This window comes from Haliotis asinina, chromosome 5 (genome assembly GCF_037392515.1).
Source record: "Haliotis asinina isolate JCU_RB_2024 chromosome 5, JCU_Hal_asi_v2, whole genome shotgun sequence".
In the NCBI taxonomy this organism is placed as follows: domain Eukaryota; kingdom Metazoa; phylum Mollusca; class Gastropoda; order Lepetellida; family Haliotidae; genus Haliotis; species Haliotis asinina.
The window spans coordinates 49,656,418-49,679,004 of record NC_090284.1 but is presented as its reverse complement, the minus strand read 5'-3'; the positions used below and the strand labels follow the sequence as shown (position 1 = coordinate 49,679,004).

Sequence of the window (22,587 nt, the reverse complement as noted above, 5' to 3'; positions counted from 1 at the left end):
TATACTACCCAGTTATTTTCATGTCGAGCAATCCCAGGTTTCGCCTCTAACGCATTTCCAGTATGCTGCATGATATTTCGTTTTACTGAGTAAACTTCAGAGTAGTACAAAATGTACAGTTTATGTTCTAGAGGATGCCTCTTTTTGTACATATCACTCATTATTTAAAATAATCATTTGTAGATAAATTCCTTATTGTTGCCAAATCAAACTATGTTTGAACTTCAGTTTTAAGAATCAGTCTTTCGATTCTTCTTATATTATATATTGCAGTGTCACAAGCATGTTAAAGGTCAAGTCATAATGTACAGGTTCATGTGTAGATTGTCTTGTTTCTGTTACTAGTTTGTGCCTGCATTACTATCTTATACTCATGCATTGTACAATGTAGACACTTCTATGTGATCTTGGGTTATGGTATTTCTACGTAGTTCAAGCTCTTTTAGTGTTGGCATTGTTAATTTTCTCTTTGGGGATACAGGTGTCCAGGTCACATCTCCCTGTATAGTTGCATCCCTTAGAGATGTCAGGATCCGCTGGTCCAATGCCAGATTTGCAAAATGTGAACCCAAGATATATCAGCACTTGTGAATGTTGGTTACCTCTAGGTTACCTAACACATTGAGCGATAAGTCAGGGAAACTTAAAAACTGCAATTACGAGATCCATCTTAAGGTTTGAATTCTATTTATTAGTGCACACAAGACTGGTGGTCAAAAATGAAAGTTGAAAAGAACCTGTTATGACTAACCCAAGATCTGCAACATATTCATTCGGGCAGACCAATTTATTTCTTGTTTTATGAATCCGTCTGCCATATGTTTTTAAGAATGAGGGGGAAAAAAATAATTTTCCATGCTCAAAATATAAAATCCTAAAGTTTTTATTGGCTAAAAATGTAAACTCACAAGAAATTACTTTTTGGGTTGGTTTTTTGCCCATATTCACTTCATAAATTGCCCAAAGTGAAATACTTTGAGTATTTAGGAGGAATATTCCTTTGATTGGAAATTTAATTTTTATTTTTTTTCCTGCCTGCCTTTAGGTTTTCAGAGGACAGTAGTCTGTAAAACAAGAAATAAAATTGGTCTGGACTTGTGGGAAAATTTCTGAAGATTACTCTATCCAGTCAGCATTAATCACAGTTCATGTCATGTTGAGCTGAAAGTTTGTGATGTTCCAAGTCATCCCAATTATCAATATCTTAGTGATATATTTTGGTCATTGGAGTTGGTCAGAACCAATTTATACTCTTGCTATTTAACCAGTTATTAACAGACCTGCGTGCTGTTGTATAAAGCAACCTTACCACTATGCCAGTCGTAAGTCTGTTATCATATGGGAGTTGCAATTACCTTAGCTCTAAGATCAGTATACAACAGCACCCAAGTCTTTGAGCTATTATTTTCTCCTGTAATTCTTAGCAGTCACCAAGTAGTTTGTTGTTTTGTCAACTGGGTCTTGTAATGATTCACCTGGCATCACGATCACTTATCATGAAGAACTTATGAAATAAGACTCATTTTCAAAATGTAGATATCATTAGTCTTTTTGTAACAAAAGGAAGCTTATTCATAAGGGAAGTTTTTGACTCCTGAATGTATCTACTGTCGATGAATATACATTATCCTGCTAGTTTAACTATTTATGTTTTATGTAGTTATTTCATAAGTAAATAGTACAACCTCAGTAATAGTGTGTGACCTATCTAACATTAAACATTCTCCAATATCAGTATTTAGAGACTTTAATACCAGTCATCCCATAGTATCCATGACGTCTGCTGTGAGTATCTCTTTTGATATTTTGAGGATGACAGTCTGCTTACAAGTACATGTCTTTTCACCAGTAGGATGATCTTTTAAAAGATATCTTTTTATCCATATTAGCCCCTCATGACATTTTTTAGGTTGTTGTAAAAACTGACCAGGTGAGTGGTAAGTGAAGGTGTTCACTTGAACCTCTGTCAAAATCTTAGAAAGAGGACAATCTATATGTTGCCCCGTCTGCAGGCAGTGTGCCTGGATTTGAGCGCCCTATAAACAGACTATTACTGTTATTACTATTTACTCTTACTGTTAGCCAATTCAGCAGCCTCCTATTTCATGTGAAATGTCCAAAACAGAGAATTAACTTAACACACTCAACAGGTATAACAAGCTAAAGTTCGAAAAATATACCTATATGTCAAACATGGCAATCTGTTTCTTTTAAATCATTTTAAATGCCATATTTCTTACTGTCCACTACCAAAATGTTTCATTAGATTAGAAGTTTTTAAATCTTAATGTGCAGTCCTGATTAGTTTCAAAACCTGTTTGTGTTGGGGGAGCTAGTGCGGACATTGTGGCACCTCACCCTGTGCAATAGCGTCTCCTTGTTACTTATGTACATTTGTGAGTACATCCGTTGTTAAATATATAATCCTGTGAAATATGTACAGTAATAATTGTGATATTGTACAGATCTGGTGGCTTATATCACAGAAAGAACATATTTTAATCCAGTATTCTACATTTATTGCTGTTGTATACAGTTTAACATGGTGAGCGTGTTAACTTGTAGATTAATTTAACTGGATGTGTCAAATAAACAATGAAACACAAGCTTCTTTGGTGTTTGTGTTCCTTCCATTCTTTATGTTCTTTATATGCATATCTTCACCTGTATTTGTTGAATGTGTTGTCTATTGTGTGTTTTCATTTTCATTTTTACTTTTGGTTTTGTATTTTGGTAATGTACTGTTCAACATTTGCTGCAGGTGTGAAACTATTCCGTATCATTACAAACAAGGGTCGATTGATAACGTTCCCAAGGGATACATGCCCCTCTGATGTCAACCAAGTCAGCGAGCCTGACCACATGATCCCGTTAAAGTGTCCTCCCGTTAGTCATATGACCCACTAGTCATACAGGTTAAAACAACATATGGTTTGGCTGGCTGCACCAGCAAGTACCTTTGTAATACCTCTGTAATAAAATGGAATGAGTCAAGAAACAAATTACAGCTTCACATCAGAGAACTTTAATGATCTGAAATTGTCAGCAAGTTTACATAGTAATATATTCTGAGCACTAGACACAGTCTGTAAATGTTTAACGATATATTATATTTTGTCTTATCTTTCCACCTATAGTGCTTTTAGACACTTTAAGCACTTTAAACACTAGACAGTTGAATTCTTAGTATAACTTATATAAATTCACAGTTCACCATTAAAGGTCAGTTTGTTAGAGGTAGCCAACAGCATCCAGGAATTTAGGAATGTTTTTCTGGCCTGCCTCAAGTCGGTCCCTCAATTGGACAAGTCTGCATTCTTCCCTGGATTGCAGTACGGACGTCGACTTGGCACATCTTGGCAGATTCAGACTCCTCAATCTGCTTGATCAGTTCAACAAAGCGATAGATATTTGGATGATGGTGTCTTGCTCATACGGTAATAGAAGCCTTCAAGATTATTATTTATGCAAGGCCCAACATTGCGATGATGATTCCATAGCGGGATGGGGAGTCTTGCAACATCATCAACCCAAGCTGTCACAATGTAATCAGTTAAATCACTGGACGTTGTCTACTTCTGGCGTTGATTCAGTAGAGTTTGAAATTAAGCTAACCCCAAGTTCTCCAATATGTTTCTCAACGGTTGTGGTGTACTACGTTCACATAACTTCAAAGTAATTTACTCTAAAAACATGCATTCATATATTTTCATTAAACTGAAACTGTAGCATGCTCAGTTTTAGAGATTAAACTAACTTCAAGTTCTCCAGTGAACTTGCCAGTCCATTTTGTACAAAGAGTATATGCCTGTCGTTTTAATCAATACCTCATTCGCTGTACGACTAGTGTGAGTATGACTAATGGACATAAACCCCGTTCATATTTTGGATCTTCACGGATCTACTATCCGTGACTCTAGATTCCTGCTTTGTGCAAGGAAATCGTGCAAGGATTAACGGCCAAATGTCTGTAGCCGGAAAATGAGTACGACTGAGGATGATTTTTAAGAAAATGCATGCTTACTGCCGAGGAAATGATGACCCATGAAACGCTGCTGCCGATCGAATCTAGCCCTACATAGGTTCTGTAAATATGGCTGGAATTAATAAACGAAATGAAATGGAGGGGTTTTTTAATGCCTTGGGTGAACCCTGATTTTGTAATGGAATTAGCAGAGGTAGCTGTTTGTTTTCGGTGAGTCGGGGCGTATCACTTTTGAAATAATGATCCGATTATGACCATTTATAGTTCATTCTGTTGGGAAATCATCTAACTTTCGATCTTGATGTAGCCTTAAAATGTTTACGCTGTGAAATATAATTTGTGATTGAAAAGGGTGTGTTTTTGTCGTTACATCCCTTTCCTTTTATATAGTACTAGTGTAGAGACTACACGGCTATATATCTTCCTGACACTCTTTCTTCGCGATACACGCCCCTGTGGTTGACACATTCCATCGTATCCCATTTGCGTAGATCCATGCTCATGCTATTGATCACTGGATTGTCTGGTCCAAATTGCCTGGTTATTTACAGAGCCACCACCACCAGAGTGCGAAGTTTCACCAAGACGCTAGTCGCCATGTCCGCTCTAAAATGGAAGCTTGGTATCTATATATCGACTCCAGCGATATATATGTCTCCAGCTATTAATCATTTAAGCGTACCCATCTTGTTAAAATACCTGGTTCCTTTGTCAGTGGTGACCTCCGACCATCAATATTGCATGTTATTGTCAAAAAAAAGATGGATATTTTCCCGTTAGTTTGGTGTTACCAAAGAAAGCAGGTTTATGTGTAGCGTAGGGGACAATTAATGTTTCATGATTGTCGAGACACGTATATCCATCCCACTGTATTCCCACAGACACTCTTAAAAGGGTAGGGTATAGTGCACTTTCAATGTGGATAGCAAGTATAAACGTTAACAAACGTTTCAAGGACATACATCTTATGAACGCACCACCATTTCCCTTTATTACCACACCTAAACACAACGCATGACATGCACGTGCACAACGCAGATGCCCCATATATGCCCATGGGTGCCCATTCTTGGTTTTGACGTTTTTTCAAGAAGGTCGAGAAATCACTTAGAATATTAATTTTGACACTCATCTTGCATCACACATTTGTTTATTTCTAGTCGTTTGTTTTAAAATGAAAATCATAGACATCGATGACAACCATTAGCGACATCTTGAAAGAAAAAGTGAAATGGCTTGGGACTCCATCTGATTCGGCTGATTTGACACGTTCAAGAAACGCAAAACACGCTAAACTCGAGGGTGCACTTTATCTTTGGCTAAGTGCTGTATTTTGACTGAATAATGTTACTGTCCATTTCTTGCCACCGAACACAACCGGACATGCCCAACCTATGGATGCTGAAATCATACGGAGTTTCAAGGCACATTATAGGAAACAAGAGGTGAACATTTCTTGGACTGCATTGAGCATGATGACAACCCTGTTGTGAATTTGTGGCAAGCATTACGGATGGTCAAGTTGGCATGGGAAGCAGTCTCTTCAAAAACAATTACAAATTGTTACAGACACGTAAACACAATCCCAGAAGCAAGCGACAACAGCGATGGCCCGGGAGATGATATCGTTCTGACAGAATTGGCGAAAACCCTTCGCGCTTATGCTGACAAGACTGAGACCAAGCCCATCACCGTGCGTGAATTTGTTGACGTGGATCGCAATGAGGAAACCGGAGAGACTCTCTCAGATGAAGACATTATCCACATTGTGTCAAATCCAAATCATGAAAAAGAAGAGGAAGACTGTGCCGAGTATACACCAGACAGGCAAACATTGACTTCACACCAGGTGAGATCTCACATCGAAGATCTGATTTATCACTTCGAAAATGCCGGCGACACCACAAATCTGGAACTGTTATTAAAATTCAAGCAGCAAATACTAACTGTGCTGCCCGCCAACAGTCATCAATCAAAGACTTTTTCAAGCCAATGTAATTCATGTTATGTTGTGCTATATAAGATGTTATGTTGAATAAAGAATGTGCATGTGTACAATGTAGTTATGCTTCAATGTTGTTTAATTTGTTTTCACGTGTAGCTGACCGCCCAGGTCCTCCTTCAGACATCCGAATGATTCGTATATCCGAACAATTCAATAAAAAAAAACCCAAAGTGTTCAGATAAACGAGGTCTGGCTGTACATGCAAATGACATGCCACAAACCAATCATCTTTCAAAGGCGACTACATTCCAAATAACTATGGTTGTAAGGAAGTACCAAATGGTGATGCGCACTCAAAACATTCAATAATATCATATCAACACTGATTGACTCCGATGAATCTCATAAATAGTTTTAATCGTAAATCTAAAAAAATGAAGATCCCCTACTTTTCTCATAGTTTTACTGAAGAACTTTTTTACTGAGGCCTTGTTGTAACCTTCATCAAGCCACTTCTGAGCAATCTTGGTGTGACACTCACCAGATTGCCAGCTGATCAAAATAATGTACTCTTTTTCCTGTTTTTCAACACACGGACTGATTTCCCCAAAATTGGCATGTAAACGATTTCACCAGATGTATGTGAACGTCCTCTAAAAACCACCTGAAAGAAGGCATATAGGCCTCTTGTCTCCAACAAGAATGATTAACAACCGCATTAACAGTCTGTTTTCTACAATCACACATTGTACTCAACATCACACAAAATCAGGTTCATCCTTTCGAAACTGCAATAACATGTATTTTTAGATCAACAGCATTTTATCAAGCAAGGAAACTCCTTGGTACCTAATTAATATACACTAGTTATGTTACATACAGATTCTAGAATTCTATTAGTTCAAATTCTCCCTTCAACGTAGTTGTCAGTAGTTTCTTTATTCTGTCTCAAAGACAGGCATTCCTTCTCCAATTCTGTCAGGTTTTCTCCCCGATCCTGATGAGTCACAGGTTTGTTATACTTCTAGAAACATCAATAAATAATATGTACAGTTTTCACAGAAATTATTGAGAAAATGTGTTAACTGGTAGACATGGCATTTACCGTATTACCGTATACAGTGCTTTGAAGAACATTTATTCAGGAGTTCGAACTGTGCACAAGACAGGTTCAGGGACGCCAAGGATAGTCACTACGGATCTTGGTCAGATTGTCAGCAGGGGAACATGGAAAAGAGTTGAGAGTATCAGAAGTAAGACGATCAATAGAGAAAGTCCTAAGGTATGAAATGAAACCCTCAGACAAAAAACACAAAGACTTAACTTCGTGAAAAAGCACGGAATTCCCTTTCCATTGATGAAAGTTACCCAAAATGAAAGACATTTAAACTGGTATAGGGATCATGAAAGTCAAGAATTCCATAATGTTTTCTCTCCTGATGAAAAGGTTATTTCTGGCTTTTTCCGAACTGTGAAAACTTGGACACAAGATACCGTAAAACCAACGCCCAGCTTCGAAATTTCACCTGTCTGGAGGGCATTCATCAATGAATGGAATGACGCCGTTGTGGCCACCTTCTTCCAGTGGCCCGAACACTATATGAAGGTAATTGGATTTTCCAGAAAGACACAAAACCGTGGTTGTCGCACGAATATGTTCAAGCTGTTTACTTACTCAACTTACTTGCACAACCCAGAGCTTAACTGTACTGAGAATGTGTGGGGATAAATAGACCAAAAAAGGGACTAAGAAACATTGAGGATATGAAGAAAGGAATGGTCGAATATTCCTATGTCACTCGATTTCTTAAAGACATTGATCGGTACTGCACCTAGGCGAATTCAGTCGTGTATTGCAGTGCAAGAGGGTCCCACAAAGTACTGAAAAGACTCTTAGTATGTACGAGAATCATATCTCAACATATTCATTGAAGTAAAATATTTATAGTTTGTATGCAAATAGTAGATATTTACCGAAACAGCTATCACAATGATTTCTGAGAAAACTATAAGAATAATTGCCACATAGATCACGGGAGTAAACTATATTTGGAAATTTTAACTATAAATTGTATATTTATATACTTATCCTAGCTTACGATTTGCACTTGTCTCTCTTGCTTCGACGCTGAGTGGATCTAATTAGAACTTTCCTGTAGGCCTCTCTTGTCCACATGCCCGTGTTACCCAGGCTGCTCTCCTTACAGGACGGGTACCTTAGCCCATGCAGAGCATGCAGCATGCTCCCCTATCTACCCACGTGACTACCTCAGAGAGACCATTCTTTCTTGGAGCCCATGTCTAAATCTGTTTAGTGGGGCAGGCTGGGTGGGCATACATCGCGTGAGATAGGATAAGTATTTAAATATACAACTTCTAGTTAAAATTTCCAAATTTTTAAACTTACCCTATCTCACGATTTGCACTTATCCCAGGGTTGGACGGCGGGTAGCAGATTAAACTATGTCTTAAAGCACTGACAGTATTACTGTACAGGCTAATGACGACCGTAGGTAGCAATGAACAAGAGAGGTCGCATCCAACTAGCATAGAACCTATACTAGTGGTGGGTTCTCCTGAACCCCTTGGCTTACTAGGCGCCATCGCTCCCAAGGAGTGGGTACTCCTGAGCACCACTCCTGTGGTGTTCGGCCGCAACCCTCGCATATGCAAGGAGACGCAACTAGGCGAGTCATCTCACTTCGTCGCGTTTTATCAGAGTACCCCCGTGATTACAGTCTTATGACTATTAATCGGGCCCGTACCTGCTTCGAGACAGCCCGAAAAAATGGGATAATTGGTCTAGAATGACCCGAAACTGGTCTAAGACCAATGCCATGCATCCCCTGATATAAGCATCTTGGTCAGTATATGCGTGGTCAACAGCTACATCAACGGCATCTACTGCCGAAATAGCACAATTGATAAAGGGTAGTGTGCGACGAATAGTCATATCCATATGTGCCAATTCCCTATCTTCCACAAAGAAAGGTGAAGCAGCGCGTTTGCCACATAGGGTAGAAATATCCTTGTCAACTGATGGCGACGAAGCCAGCACAGAAAACCCATGGCCGTGAGCAATGGATGGCATAAACTTGGGTGAAGACAAACCACCCTTCACGCGTTTCAATTTCTTAAACGCATCATCTAATGAACTTTCATTTGCAGAATGCACGGTCGTGGTGGCAAGGTAATGGTCGATAGATCTCTATTCTTGAGAGCATAAGAAACATTAAGGTCATCCGGAGATCTGCTCACCGACAGTTAAAGCTTTTCAACAATCCAGGCAAGTACATGTGAAGGTTCTACTAAATCAAAACTACCCTCTGGGGTAGAAATGCCCGAATTATATGGAGAGCGGGTTGAGGGTTGATGAGATACACCAGTGGAAGACAGGTTACCAGTTGATGCAACTGGAACTGAACTTGACGTGGTTCCAAGCTACTTACTGTAATAGCCCGAAGCATTGTATTTAAATCTGGCCCTTGAGAGGAATCCTGATTAGGGTTCCATGATTCAGTTAGAATTGTTGCCCCCGTAATATGATCCGAATCGGTTTGACGTGAAGGAGAGCGACGGTCCCTGGAACTATACCGGCGTCTGGATGGGGAGAGAACTGGTGAAGTCAAACGAACCATAGCATGTTGACTTGTCGGGGAGACAGAAGGATGGGATGACCTAACTCGATCTGGGGATCTGGATCGATTAGTAGAGCCTGACCTACCATCCCGATGGGATGATCTTGAGCGCGCAGGTGAACCTGAACGCTGAAGTGATCCAGTCCGGGAAACAACCCAGGAACGCTGATGCGAATCACATAAGTGGCGTGAATCGGGATGAGCCGACGAATCAAATTGATGAGGCAAACCAGTTCGTGTACGTGAATCAATTCGATCCCATGACTCACTTTGTCTAGAAGCCGTGGTTCGAGAAACTGCCTCAGTATGATTAAGTGAAGCCGAACTGGTTCGGCGATATGAAACATCACGGAAAGGTGAACCAACCCGTTCACGCAAACCTGTACATTGTGAATTGAAACGGCCATGTGAATTGATTCTATCTGGTGAATTGATTCGACCATGTGAACTGATTCGATCTGGTGAATTGATTCGGCCTGGTGAATTGATGCGATCTGGTGAATTGATTCGGCCTGGTGAATCAGTTCGGCGACTTGAATCCAAACGGGAGGAAGTGCCGATACCGCCATTTGAATCAATACGTGTTTTGGTACGATCAATAGAAACAGACTGACGACCTACGCCACTCTGCTGGGGTGAACATGACCGCTCAGTCGATCTACGAGATGGATTCGAGACAAACCTGTCAGGCGATCTAGACCGACTAGAACTTGAACGTTCCGACGAAACAGATCGATGAATCGGACGTGATCGCCTTGAATGATTTGGAGAAACGGAATTATTTGGTAATGCAGGTAATGCAGATCGGTGAACCGAAGCGACTGTTGTCACGTTTTGAGACGAACCAGAGGCCCTCGTAACCAAGAGAGTAGACCGCAGATCGGGGGAGACAGTAGATACTAAAGGTTTATCCATAGCAACTACCCTAGAGCCGGCCTGAGATGTTGAGCCAGGTGAAGAATGTGTCCCCACAAGCTTCCGAACATCTTCCGAAAGGTAAGAATCTGATGAAGCGTCCAAAAAATCCTCCGCCTCGGGGAGCGGGGATTTCAAACGACGAGGGGTGAGGGTAGGACGATCCAGGCGTGGTTTCTTGATAGGAGTGGGGTCTTGGTCAACAGATGCATTCCTAGCTCTGTCTGCAATCCTACGAGTACAAACCCGCTTATAAGCCTTGAAATCTTTTGTTGATAAACCTGCCCACTTCTCACAACGTTTCTCCCAAGAACACTGACCCACACAATCAACATACGACATCTGTGGGTCCAAAGTCGAAAAAATACTTTTACACTGAGCGCAAAACTTACGCTTCTTGTTTGGAGGATCTGTTTTCCTCATAATACAGAACAACTCAAACTCTATACAAGAACTATGATACGTCCAGAGAAAAAGAATGATCTCTCTGAGGTAGTCACGTAGGTAGATAGGGGCGCATGCTGCATGCTCTGCATGGGCTAAGGTACCCGTCCTGTAAGGAGAGCAGCCTGGGTAACACGGGCATATGGACAAGAGAGGCCTACAGGAAAGTTCTAATTCGTTCCACTCAGCGTCGAAGCAAGAGAGACAAGTGCAAATCGTGAGATAGGATAAGTTAAAAATATATTTTGTTAGAGAGATTATATTGGTGAAGTATTCATACTTTCATTTATTGTTCTTTATAGCTATGCTCACCCCTTTATGGATGATGCCAAATTGGAGGGGTCTGAGAACACGTTCCGGCAGAAAAGGGAAGAGCTTGTCAAACAATGGACTGATCAGACGAGGATCCAAAGTCTCCGGTTTCACTGGACCGGTGGAGGAACGTGTTATTTGTGCGTGAATGATACATGCGGAATTCGAAAGTACTTCTGCATGGATTGTTCAAAGCGGAGCGACTTTAATATGAACACAGAGTGATGCACATCGCTTGTCCCGGAAATGTCATCGAAGCGATTCTCGGTTCTGAACTCAACTGAACGTTGAGGCTGGGTGTTATCAAATGGACTCCGTCCGTGCACGTATGTCTTTTCCGGAGCATAACTTTCAAACCGTTGAGTATTTCTTCACCAAACCTAGCACACAGATAGATCTGGTGGTGTACAAGTGCCTTTTGGTAGTTTTGGAATATGAATAAAATACTACTATCGTTTCCATGGCAACTTAGACTGATTTTGGTAGTTGTGAACTTTTCCGGAAAACCGTTCACTATTTCTAAACCAATAGACCTTGTGACGTACAGTTGCCTTTTGGTAGTGATGGATTTCTGGATAAAATATTGTTAACGTTTCTATGGCAACAATTTGAACTTAGACTGAAACTGGTGGTAGTATCCATTCCCGCAGCAGAACTCTAAAACCGTTCTATGTTTCTTCACCAAACTTGGCACAAAGAGAGATCTTGTAGTGCCCTTTGGTAGTTTTGGAATACTGAATAAAATATTTTTTGCGCTTCCATGGCAACAAGTTCAACTTTGGCTGAATTTGGTGGGTGTGCTCTGAAATGATGGTAGTTTTCATTTCGGGAACAGAAGTGTAAAACCTTTCAATATTTCTTCACCAAACTTGGCACATAGATTGGCAGATACAATTAAGATACGTCTCTCACGTGATTGATGTGATCTTAGTGTTCATTGCATTCGCATGTTTTACACAATCACCTTCCCAACAGAGGCGTTAGTTGATGAATATGTTTTTGGGAAACTTGCTCTGACGGCAGGCTTGACGCGTTCGTTGAACCATCTGACGTCATGGTGGCGTTATGAGGGATAAAGGTAACGTTCCAATTGCAGCCATGTGTCAAGAAGGTAACTGCATTGGACGGTGTTGAATGAACGAAACGTCCAAAAGAAAACCATCCTGTGACGAAGATTGCCAATCGACGCTGGTATCTGGTATCAAGAATGGTTTTACCTATTTCAAAATATAGACAATAAATTTGGAGATTTCTTTGGACAAACTGAAACAGTAGAGAAGCAAACGTTGAGAAATTTATGTATCGACCCAAAAGTGTATGTAATGCGGCTGATCTAGGAGACCTTTTGGTTCAATGTATTACCTTCTAGACTAACCATATAATGTGTATGGCACACTGTAGAAGGCTTACCTGAAATATAGCACCAAGCCGAGAGATGAAATACGACGTACAGATAGCGGCAAGCATAGAGTAGATCCATAATCTAAATATTTGTGTCTGTAATTTTCGTATAGCAAATCGGAGATTACATTTAATACGTGTAATACCTGTAGTACTTTATCTCAGGTTTTGTACGGCGCTGTGAGGTATTAAACTTTTATGTGATTATTGTGGATGTTTACCAGTTCCTGTATGGGTTTCAATAGGTGATGTCCAACATGACTGTAGGTGACTTTTCAGGTTTTGAGCCGGATGGCTGAACTCTAAAGATTTTAATAAATCTTGAATAGTTGAAACATCCCATCATATACAATACCTGTAGTCTTAGCAAGTCTCGTTTCTCCTTTTGCTGACAGGTGCTTCAAACAGAATGGTTTGATAACATCATCAGGGATCACCATTCCGAAGGAGTTCAAGACACTTGACATCGTGCTGAAGAACAGAAAGTCAGTTTGTCATGGCTCAGTCTTGAACCTGTTATTTCTATCACATCATTTTGCCTGTCTGAGTGAACATTAGTTTAAAATAGTATTACTGATTCACACTCCTTCATTAGAGGTCAGGGGCGGTGGGGTAGTCTAGTGGTTAAAGCGTTCGCTCGTCACGCCGAAGACCCGGGTTCGATTCCCCACATGGGCACAATGTGTGAGGCCCATTTTCTGTTGTCCATCGCCGTGATATCACTGGAATATTGCTAAAAGCGGCGTAAAACCAAAGTCACTCACTCACTCATTAGAGGTCACCTACATGTAGTTTGGCAGCTTATTACAAATGAGCAGATCAAAAACATACCAAACAAAGCTGTGATGAAACGATAAAACGGCAATGTAACTTGCACCTGTCAAAATAAATGACATTGCACTATCGATATTGATTCTCACACAGTCTCTACCAGAGAGACTCACACCTAATGTAACCTGAGTCAGGGTATGTGTCAGTTATGCCTCACACAGCCTGCATCAAAGACACTAAACAGTCTCTACCTGAGTCTCTCACACGGTATGTGTCAGATATTCCTCACACAGCCTGCATCAAAGACACTAAACAGTATGTTCCTGAGTCACGGTATGTGTCAGATATGTCTCACATAGCCTGCATCAAAGACACTAAACAGTCTGTTCCTGAGTCACGGTATGTGTCAAATATGCTTTACACAGCCTGCATCAAAGACACTAAACAGTCTGTAGCTGAGTCTCTCACACGGTATGTGTCAGATATTCCTCACACAGCCTGCATCAAAGACACTAAACAGTCTGTAGCTGAGTCTCTCACACGGTATGTGTCAGATATTCCTCACACAGCCTGCATCAAAGACACTAAACAGTCTGTAGCTAAGTCTCTCACACGGTATGTGTCAGATATTCCTCACACAGCCTGCATCAAAGACACTAAACAGTCTGTAGCTGAGTCTCTCACACGGTATGTGTCAGATATTCCTCACACAGCCTGCATCAAAGACACTAAACAGTCTGTAGCTGAGTCTCTCACACGGTATGTGTCAGATATTCCTCACACAGCCTGCATCAAAGACACTAAACAGTCTGTAGCTGAGTCTCTCACACGGTATGTGTCAGATATTCCTCACACAGCCTGCATCAAAGACACTAAACAGTCTGTAGCTAAGTCTCTCACACGGTATGTGTCAGATATTCCTCACACAGCCTGCATCAAAGACACTAAACAGTCTGTAGCTGAGTCTCTCACACGGTATGTGTCAGATATTCCTCACACAGCCTGCATCAAAGACATTAAACAGTCTGTACCTGAGGCTCCCACATGGCAGGTACGAGAGACGCTATACGCTATAGAGACGAGAGACCCACAGTCTGTACAACAGACACACGTCGAATACGCACCTGAGACTTCCACACAGTATATATCGGAGACATGCACAAAACCTATACTACAGACAATCACACAGTATGTACCTGAGGCTTCCACACAGATTTGAACAGTCCAGGCAGCCCTGGCAGTTCTCCCAAGATGTCTTTCGCCATCAGAGGAAGCATCTGCAGACAGACCATTTCATTCCAGATACTTGTCTAAATATACATCTTTACCAATGACAAAATTCTGTTCAATCAAATATTAACCAGTGTCAGCATCATAAGTTCAATGATGGATTAAGCATTCATATATTAGGACAGGACTGAAGCACACAACTACATGTTATCCCAGGGTCCAGTTTAAGACATGCCAGACACGCATCTCACAGTACTAATGGTTCCATATGCGACCCTTCCCTGAATCATTTCTATAAACCTAAACACTAGTTACAAATCAATGTTAATGTTAGCTTGGCAATATCAACACGGCAGCCTGTCCCATTTTAGTCGAGTTCTCGTGAAGCTGACTGACTCGCTTAAGAAAACCCTCCAAGTATTTTGTCCACTAAAATTTGCAATGACTTTAATTGGTAGGCAGGATGAGTTACCTCCGTTAGGCTAAATAAAAAAAGTGAATGTTTCACGGGCATCGGTAACTCACTTTTATTTGTAACAATGTATTTCCATTGAAAAAATAATTTTGACTTTGCCGCTTCCCGATTATCCTTTTGTCCACTGTAAAGAATAAATGTCTTTAAGAACGAGTATGACCGAATCTACAACTCATTAACGCGCGCTAAGCTTTCCATATTGTGTTTCTGAGAGAATAAAAAATGAAAATGTGTTCCGCCCTCGTCCCTTTTGAAAAAAAAATGTGCCCGTTAAAGATTTAATTTTTTAGGCAGTGTTATCCTTTCCCATTAGTCGACTCATGACTGATCGGTAAAAATGTTTATGAAAAGCAAGGACGGGAACTCTAGGGATGGCGCTCCATGTGGATTGATCCAGGAACTGGTGAAGGATTGTAACATTTCTCCCTCTAGAGATGTAAAGAGTGGTGGTCTGACGTACCTGATCGTCTTTGTCGATGATGTTGAAGCTGACGGGGTGACAGCCGCTGTAGAAAGCCAAACATCACCAGGAGGATATAAACTAACACGAAGCCTACTGCATTGATTCCAAGAGCTCTGAAAATGACCCAGAACTGCGCACATGAGTTCGATTCAACTGGTGTCAGCGTAATTTACTTGGAAATCTGAGATACAACGATATGACAATAAACAGGAAATGAAATGAAGGCAAGGTATTTGTGGCTTAAGGCAAATTCCCCAAAAACTTATTCAGAGAGGCAAATATGCGCTGAGAGTTACAGGCATAGCAGGTTATAGTTCTTATATTTAGGACATAATTTGATTTTCAAATAAAAGTGTAACATATATAATTATATATAAGAAGTAGTTTCCGAAATAATACCACAACACAGATCATATTGTTATATATCTACAACTGTACGCTTGGTATTCTCATCACTTTATACACACACACACACACACACACACACACACACACACACACACACATATATATATATATATATATATAAATTGGTCTAAAATTATGGATTATTGTCGCATGATTTCTATTCGTGGAGTCAACATGTGTATAGTGGATGAGAACTGTAATATACAGGGAATAACCGTAGCGAACAAGTGAGCCAAGAAATGTTTCTTACCAAGATCCACACTATGCATCAATGATCCATATCCTAGGACAGTGCGATAACCTAGCAACTGTGCCATTGGTAAAGACATTGCTCCCACGTCGTCATAACGCCGATGCAGTAAGAAATGACTGAACCAATGTATCGGGGCGTGAAACTGTAAATCTAACCAGGTCATACTCATATCCTCGCAGCTTTTACCCCAAGAGTACCATGTTCAACACAAACAAAGCAAATTGATGAACTACCGTTTATCCCAACCTAACTGATATAGCCTCAAATGCCATCTGCTGAACTTATATCTGGGCTGTTCTGAGAGTTGAACAAGACAGTGCCCTCTGCATCTCCGCTTGCTGGACTCCATAAGTATCCATCCAAAAAGTCCCAAATCCAAAGAGATATGCCCACACCGAACGTTGCGTTCAAAATGCGTCTGCTCGTGCGTGGCTGCCTGTGCTTATCCAGACTTTAGTCACTCTTAAGTTAAGTTACCTAAGCCGCAGTTCAACCACACTCAGATTCAATATATTCTGAACAGGAAGTCCATGTTTCATCTCCTTCAGAACTTTTATTTTTGTGTGTGAAAGGCTGTTGATTAAACCAAGTGACGTTAATCTCAAAGAAATGCATGTATAACAGTCAATTATGGTATTCAAACAAGTGTGCGACAATAGTATATTCTACGGTTATTTTCAGGTAACCTGAATCAGATTGAAGCGTTAGTATATGCGATCAAATATGAACTGACACTGAGTAATACTTCCGGGGTAGAATAAATAAACAAACTGAATGTATATTAACTACAAATGATATTAATAAGAAAAGGAAAGAGGTGCGTGGTGTGAATAGTTTTAATGATTGCATCTGATTAGTATTCAACTCCACCATACTCATCGAACTTGATCCGGGATCTATTCTCGGCGATTGCCCAGGCGACACTGAATCCACCAACAGCTGCAGAGCCTTTGATAACGAGGGCAATGCAGCCTATGATCATGATGCTGCCTTGGAGAGTGTCCGTCCAGAGCACAGCCTTCATACCACCCTAGAGGGAGTCACAGAAGAGATGTACACAAAGCAAAGTGTGATCACTTATAGACAGTGTACATGTAATCTATATTACCGCAGTAACAGCAACATAAGAAGCCGAGAAGATTGCAAACACAGGATTCTAGACCCAAGTTTTCGGAATCCCCACAACTGACATGCATTAAGTACCATAGTCTTATTCTTTCACAGAAAACCCTCAGTGGGTCACGCAACGCATAATGGGAGGCTATCTTTCTTTCTTCAAATCCATGCATTTTTGATGCAAGGTGAAGTAATGCTTATTTTTGCCTTTCTCAGAATTCTTACAAGCGTCATGCAAACTGAATTTGTGTTTTAAAACAGTTGATACATTCAGTAAGATACAACTACATCGGACAGTGAAATCCGTCACCTATTCCCTGGATATACTACTCCAGCTCAGAAAGGCATGTTCATATATGTCATCTTATTTAAACACTCACACATCATATTCATGGGAAAATTTCAATAGTTGTCATTTCTGAATCAGTTCCTTTTCTATTGACATTTAGTTTCAATATGAAGTAATTGTATATATGCCATATTATTAAAACATATACGTATATTATGGCTGAATTGTTCATATTCAAGCAGATTCTCTATTTACATTTAGGTTCAATGTAAATTCTTTCCGGCAATTTAAATGTATACAAACTTCTTCCCACCATCACCGTGTATAATGTGCTGACTGATCCGAGAACTATGACGATTCCCCAGAGGTTGAACCCCGTCACTGGAAACACATTGAAGAGATATAAGGGAAATGTGTATGGAAATTGCTTAGTCCACACACTTTCGGTTTGTACGGAATTATATTTAACTTAAGATTCAATAGTGGCAATGTCGCAATTATCATATTATCATATTAAGTATGGATACAATACCAAAACCCCATTGGACATGAATCATTTGAATCTTAAAAGAGACATTGTAGCGATGCAATGTCAGACTTGCCAACGCTAGACAATGCTACTTTAAGATGAAAAAAATGAAAACTAAATTATCTCGTTGTGTGTAAAAATGATTCAGTCTGTCAAAAATCCCGATAACCACTGATATTTGTATGTTAGAGGTCGTAAACATTTGTTTATTGATCCTTACCTGCACTGACAGCTGTGGAAGGCAGATACAGAACGACCGATGAGTAGAATTGATGTGTCGAAGTAGAAAGACAATGTATCGGTGTTAATTTCTGTTTAATGCTAGAATCAGGTTTAACAAGTAGATTCGTTCCCCATGCCCCAACCAGCTGGATTAAATATCGATAGGGATACCATCAGAATGATGTGATATAGTAAGTGAGTGTGCGTGACTGACTGAGTTTATTTTTACGCCGTGTTTTTGTAGCAAAGAGCAACCGACATATGTTTGACTGAGAGGCAAAGATCAGTGACTTGCTAACTGAAATGTTTATTTCTCCGTTATTTCCTTATCTTAATTTCTTAGATATTGTAAAGTATATCTTTGAATGGGAGTAAATTGGATTATTAACTCTACACCATATTTTCCTTGCATACGGAATTAAAAAAGTGAAAATAATATCCGATACAATTCATGTTGTAAATGTTACATTAATTACCATAGCGATGAGGAAAGGAACCAACACAGTTGTCCGGACCTGCTTGTCAAATCTCATTTCGAGGAACTGAAAAAGAAAAAGAAATGCTACTTATTTTTAACGGTTCTAAAAAACTATACGCTCTGCTGATTTTCAGTTTCACATATTTGTACTTAGTAATCGTTAATTAAAACATTAACTGTACTGGTGCCCACACAGCACCCAAAAGAATGCCTCTACTTCACTTATATTTTTGTCAACATAATATAATCAACAACTTTTGAGAACAAACATACCTTATTCTAACAATACAAAATTGGGTATCTTTGATCTTGGCTTATCCAAACTATATTGCCTGAATGAATGAAATGATGATACGATATTTATAGTTCCCCAGCCTGTTGAATCTATTTTCTCTTAATATATCTTAGTTTCAGAGATTTCCAGTTTACATAAACTGTTGTCCCTGAATATACCTGGTAGAAGTGTCAAAGTTCCCCAGTATATGACATCTGTCGTCACTGAAAAGACCTGATACTTGTGTCACAGATCCTCAGTATATGTAAACTGTATGTCAGAGGTCTCCACTATGTATCTTTTTCCCCTCAATATGCCTGATATATGTGTCAGAGATTCTCACTGTATGTAAACGGTATTCCGTGAATATGTCTCATACTATTGTCAGTGATCTCCAGTATATGTAAACTGTATTCCTTGAATATACCTGATTCCAGTTCCGTTGATACCCAGTATATAAAAATTATATTTATTCAATATGCCTGATACTAGTGTCAGAGTTCTTCAGTGTATAAAAATATACATTCCCTGAATATTCCTGACACCAGTGTCAGAGATCCCCACTATATATAAATTATATTCCCTGCATATGCCTGATACGAGTGTCAGAGATCCCAAGTGTATACAAACTATATTCCCTGAGTATACTTGTCAGAGATCCCGGGTATATGTAAACTGTATTCCCTGAACATACCTGATATTAGTGTCATAGATCTCCACTTTGTATGAATTATTTTCTCTACTCATGCCTGATACTAGTGTCAGGGATCCCCAGTATATATAAGTTATAACCCCTTCACAAGTATGAAGTTCACTAATGAGATATACATCTACAAGTACATGTGTTACCAAGCATATATGAAAATCTTCAGCCATTAAGAATTACAATAAAGTTGAGTGCACTTGATCGTATTTGTGTGACGCAAGCGTGCATGTACAGTTACGTCTCTGCTTGATATTTCCATCCTTATTACATGGTAACAACCTTTCATAAAAATCATTTGGTAAAGATGTTTCTAACATTGCAAAGGTGACATGGGAATACAGAAGGGGCTTCAGAATACAAATGAAGCAAATGTTATTTAACATCAATACCCTACCGTATTTATATTATATATTTCTTAATCCAACTAGATAATAAAGTCCGTGATCTATTGTAGTACCATTTATTTTCAAAAATGGCCACTCTCAAAAACTGATATCATTCTCTAAATGAAAGAGCGTCGTTTAATTTTCCAATTTTATGCAACGACCAAAGTATCGTGCAAACATTTTACTTTTAATGTTACACGTTTGACATATGAAAAAAGCCATGTTGCTCCTGAGAAGATTGTTTTTTTTCTGAATATGAACAACAATCTAATCGGATCAACAATGTTTTCTTTAAAGTAAACTGGTGGGAACAAATCTGAATGCACAAAAGTCATCCTGTCAGGTATTCAAATTCCTGTCATTGTGGTTAGGAAATCTCAAAGATAAATCAATTATTTGATAACATTACAGATTCCAATAATTCAGGAACGTATTTGGCTTTTTCAGTTTTACTGTTCCTGTTCGGGCATCAGTTGTCGATACCAACCAAATATCAAGCGTTTGTATAAAGCTATTCATGTGAAATGTAACATGTTGAAAATGCACTGTTTGAATCCATTATATAAATGACATGCGCGTCTAATCAATACACATATTAATGAAATTGGTTGTTATTCGTTCTGGGATCAACGTTTTGTTAGAGCAGAGTCATGACGGAGAACGACTTGGACACGCTCGTAGGACAAAAATTCCACATGGTTACAGCACCAAGAAAGGTTGAGTTGGCAGCTGAATATGGACAGCAGTTGAATATTTGATGAAGTTCCTCTGAGGGAGTCTAGTGGTTTCCCTACTCCGGTAATATGTGCCAGTCTTCATGAAAATCGGTTAAATTCCCTTGCTGCTGATCTCTTCGCATACGGATCAAAATGCCCGGTCGAAAGGGTTAAACCATCGGAATTTGCCCAAGAGGTTAACTTGCGAAACAGTTATGTAGATGATCTGACACCAGTCTACATGAACTCATGAAGGTCTGGGTTATACCCGATCTTCAATAACCCATGTTTGTCGCACGAGCGATCGACTAACTGGGACTGAGTCCTCCAGCTCGCTAGTTTGGTTGACTCATGCCATCGGTTCCCATTTGCGCAGATCGATGCTTATGTTGTTGACCATTGGATTATCTGGTCTGGACTCGATTATTTACAATGCCGTCATATAGTTAGAATACTGCTGACTAAAAGTAAAATCAATCACTCACTCTGTCCATATAACTCAAGCATCCAACTACACTGGCACGTCTACCTTTGATGTTCCATGAAATATATGGAATCATAACAACAAACAGTTAAGAAGGCTCTATAACAAAAGGGATGAACATCATAATAGTCAACTTACTTTCATGTCCTGCAATATTCAAACAGGTCCAGCCGTTAGTGTCTACATTTCTACGAACATTACACACAGCAATTTGAAACATCATTAAAAGGTTTACGCAAGATTGCAGAATTCAAACTTTGTTAGTAAGGAAATAAATGTTCTATAATATCTTCATTTAGACTTGGTTTGCATGTGTTGACTATTAGTTACCTAACTGAGAGTGTGGATTCGAATCCCAGATGTATCAAAATCTGTACTTTACAGAGAAAACCTCATGCCAAATATAACCCGTTACACGCTATACATGATATATATGTGTAGTCGGGAACATAGCTTTTTTTCGTCTGATGTATCAAACTAGTAGGGTGCAGCTGCAGGAATGTCCGGAAGTGAAAGTAAATATGTCTGGTAGGAACATTCCCGAACACGCGAAGCTCCAAGACATGAAGTTCTTGACCTATGCTGTATTAGACCCTGCACATCAATGTGTTAGAATTGAAAACATTCGTTGCGTGTTTGAACGCTTCATGGACCTGGTTCGGAGTCGGGTGGGTCGCCCAAAGATGGACAGCCAGACGGCAATAACCTATCCTGAAGCAGAGCGGTACGGCGTCTCTGTCTCTCCAGGAGACATGGCAGTTTGTGATTTCATTTGGATATACTAGTACCTCACGAGTGGATGTTGGATCGGGGGATATTCGATATTATCTCCCGGTTATACGGATCATTTCAGGTGGATCGGGTTCTGGTGGCATGGACAGGGTTCCGTGGGCCGTCCCAACAATATACCCCTGATTCTCAGGTTTCTCTTGGAGCTTGCCACCCAACCAACCCGATTACTTCTGCTCCTTGTAACTCTTTGGTTAGCCTTCTGTAATATTACCCTTATGACCTGACCTACTATCCGAGAACGGAGGACGCTACCCTAATCCAGGGATTCAAAGGGTGGCTTGGCCGCTGTTAGGAATCGCCTGCAGCTGAGCTGAATTCTTGCATTAGTTCCAGACACAATTCTGGCTTTTGTTGA

The 22,587-nt window shown here is 39.9% G+C and overlaps 1 protein-coding gene across 1 annotated transcript in view; it reads right to left on the bottom strand.

Annotated features, from left to right (window-relative positions):
* Window positions 1–17,093: 17,093 nt before the first annotated feature.
* Window positions 17,094–22,587, bottom strand: part of LOC137283900 (uncharacterized) — a 45,252-nt gene continuing 39,758 nt past the window's right edge. The window contains exons 19-20 of the mRNA XM_067815576.1: window positions 18,873–18,938; window positions 17,094–17,270 (exon numbers count right to left, since the gene is read on the bottom strand). Of these exons, the coding sequence (XP_067671677.1) occupies window positions 17,094–17,270; window positions 18,873–18,938 (243 nt within the window). The remainder of the gene's footprint in view (window positions 17,271–18,872; window positions 18,939–22,587) is intronic.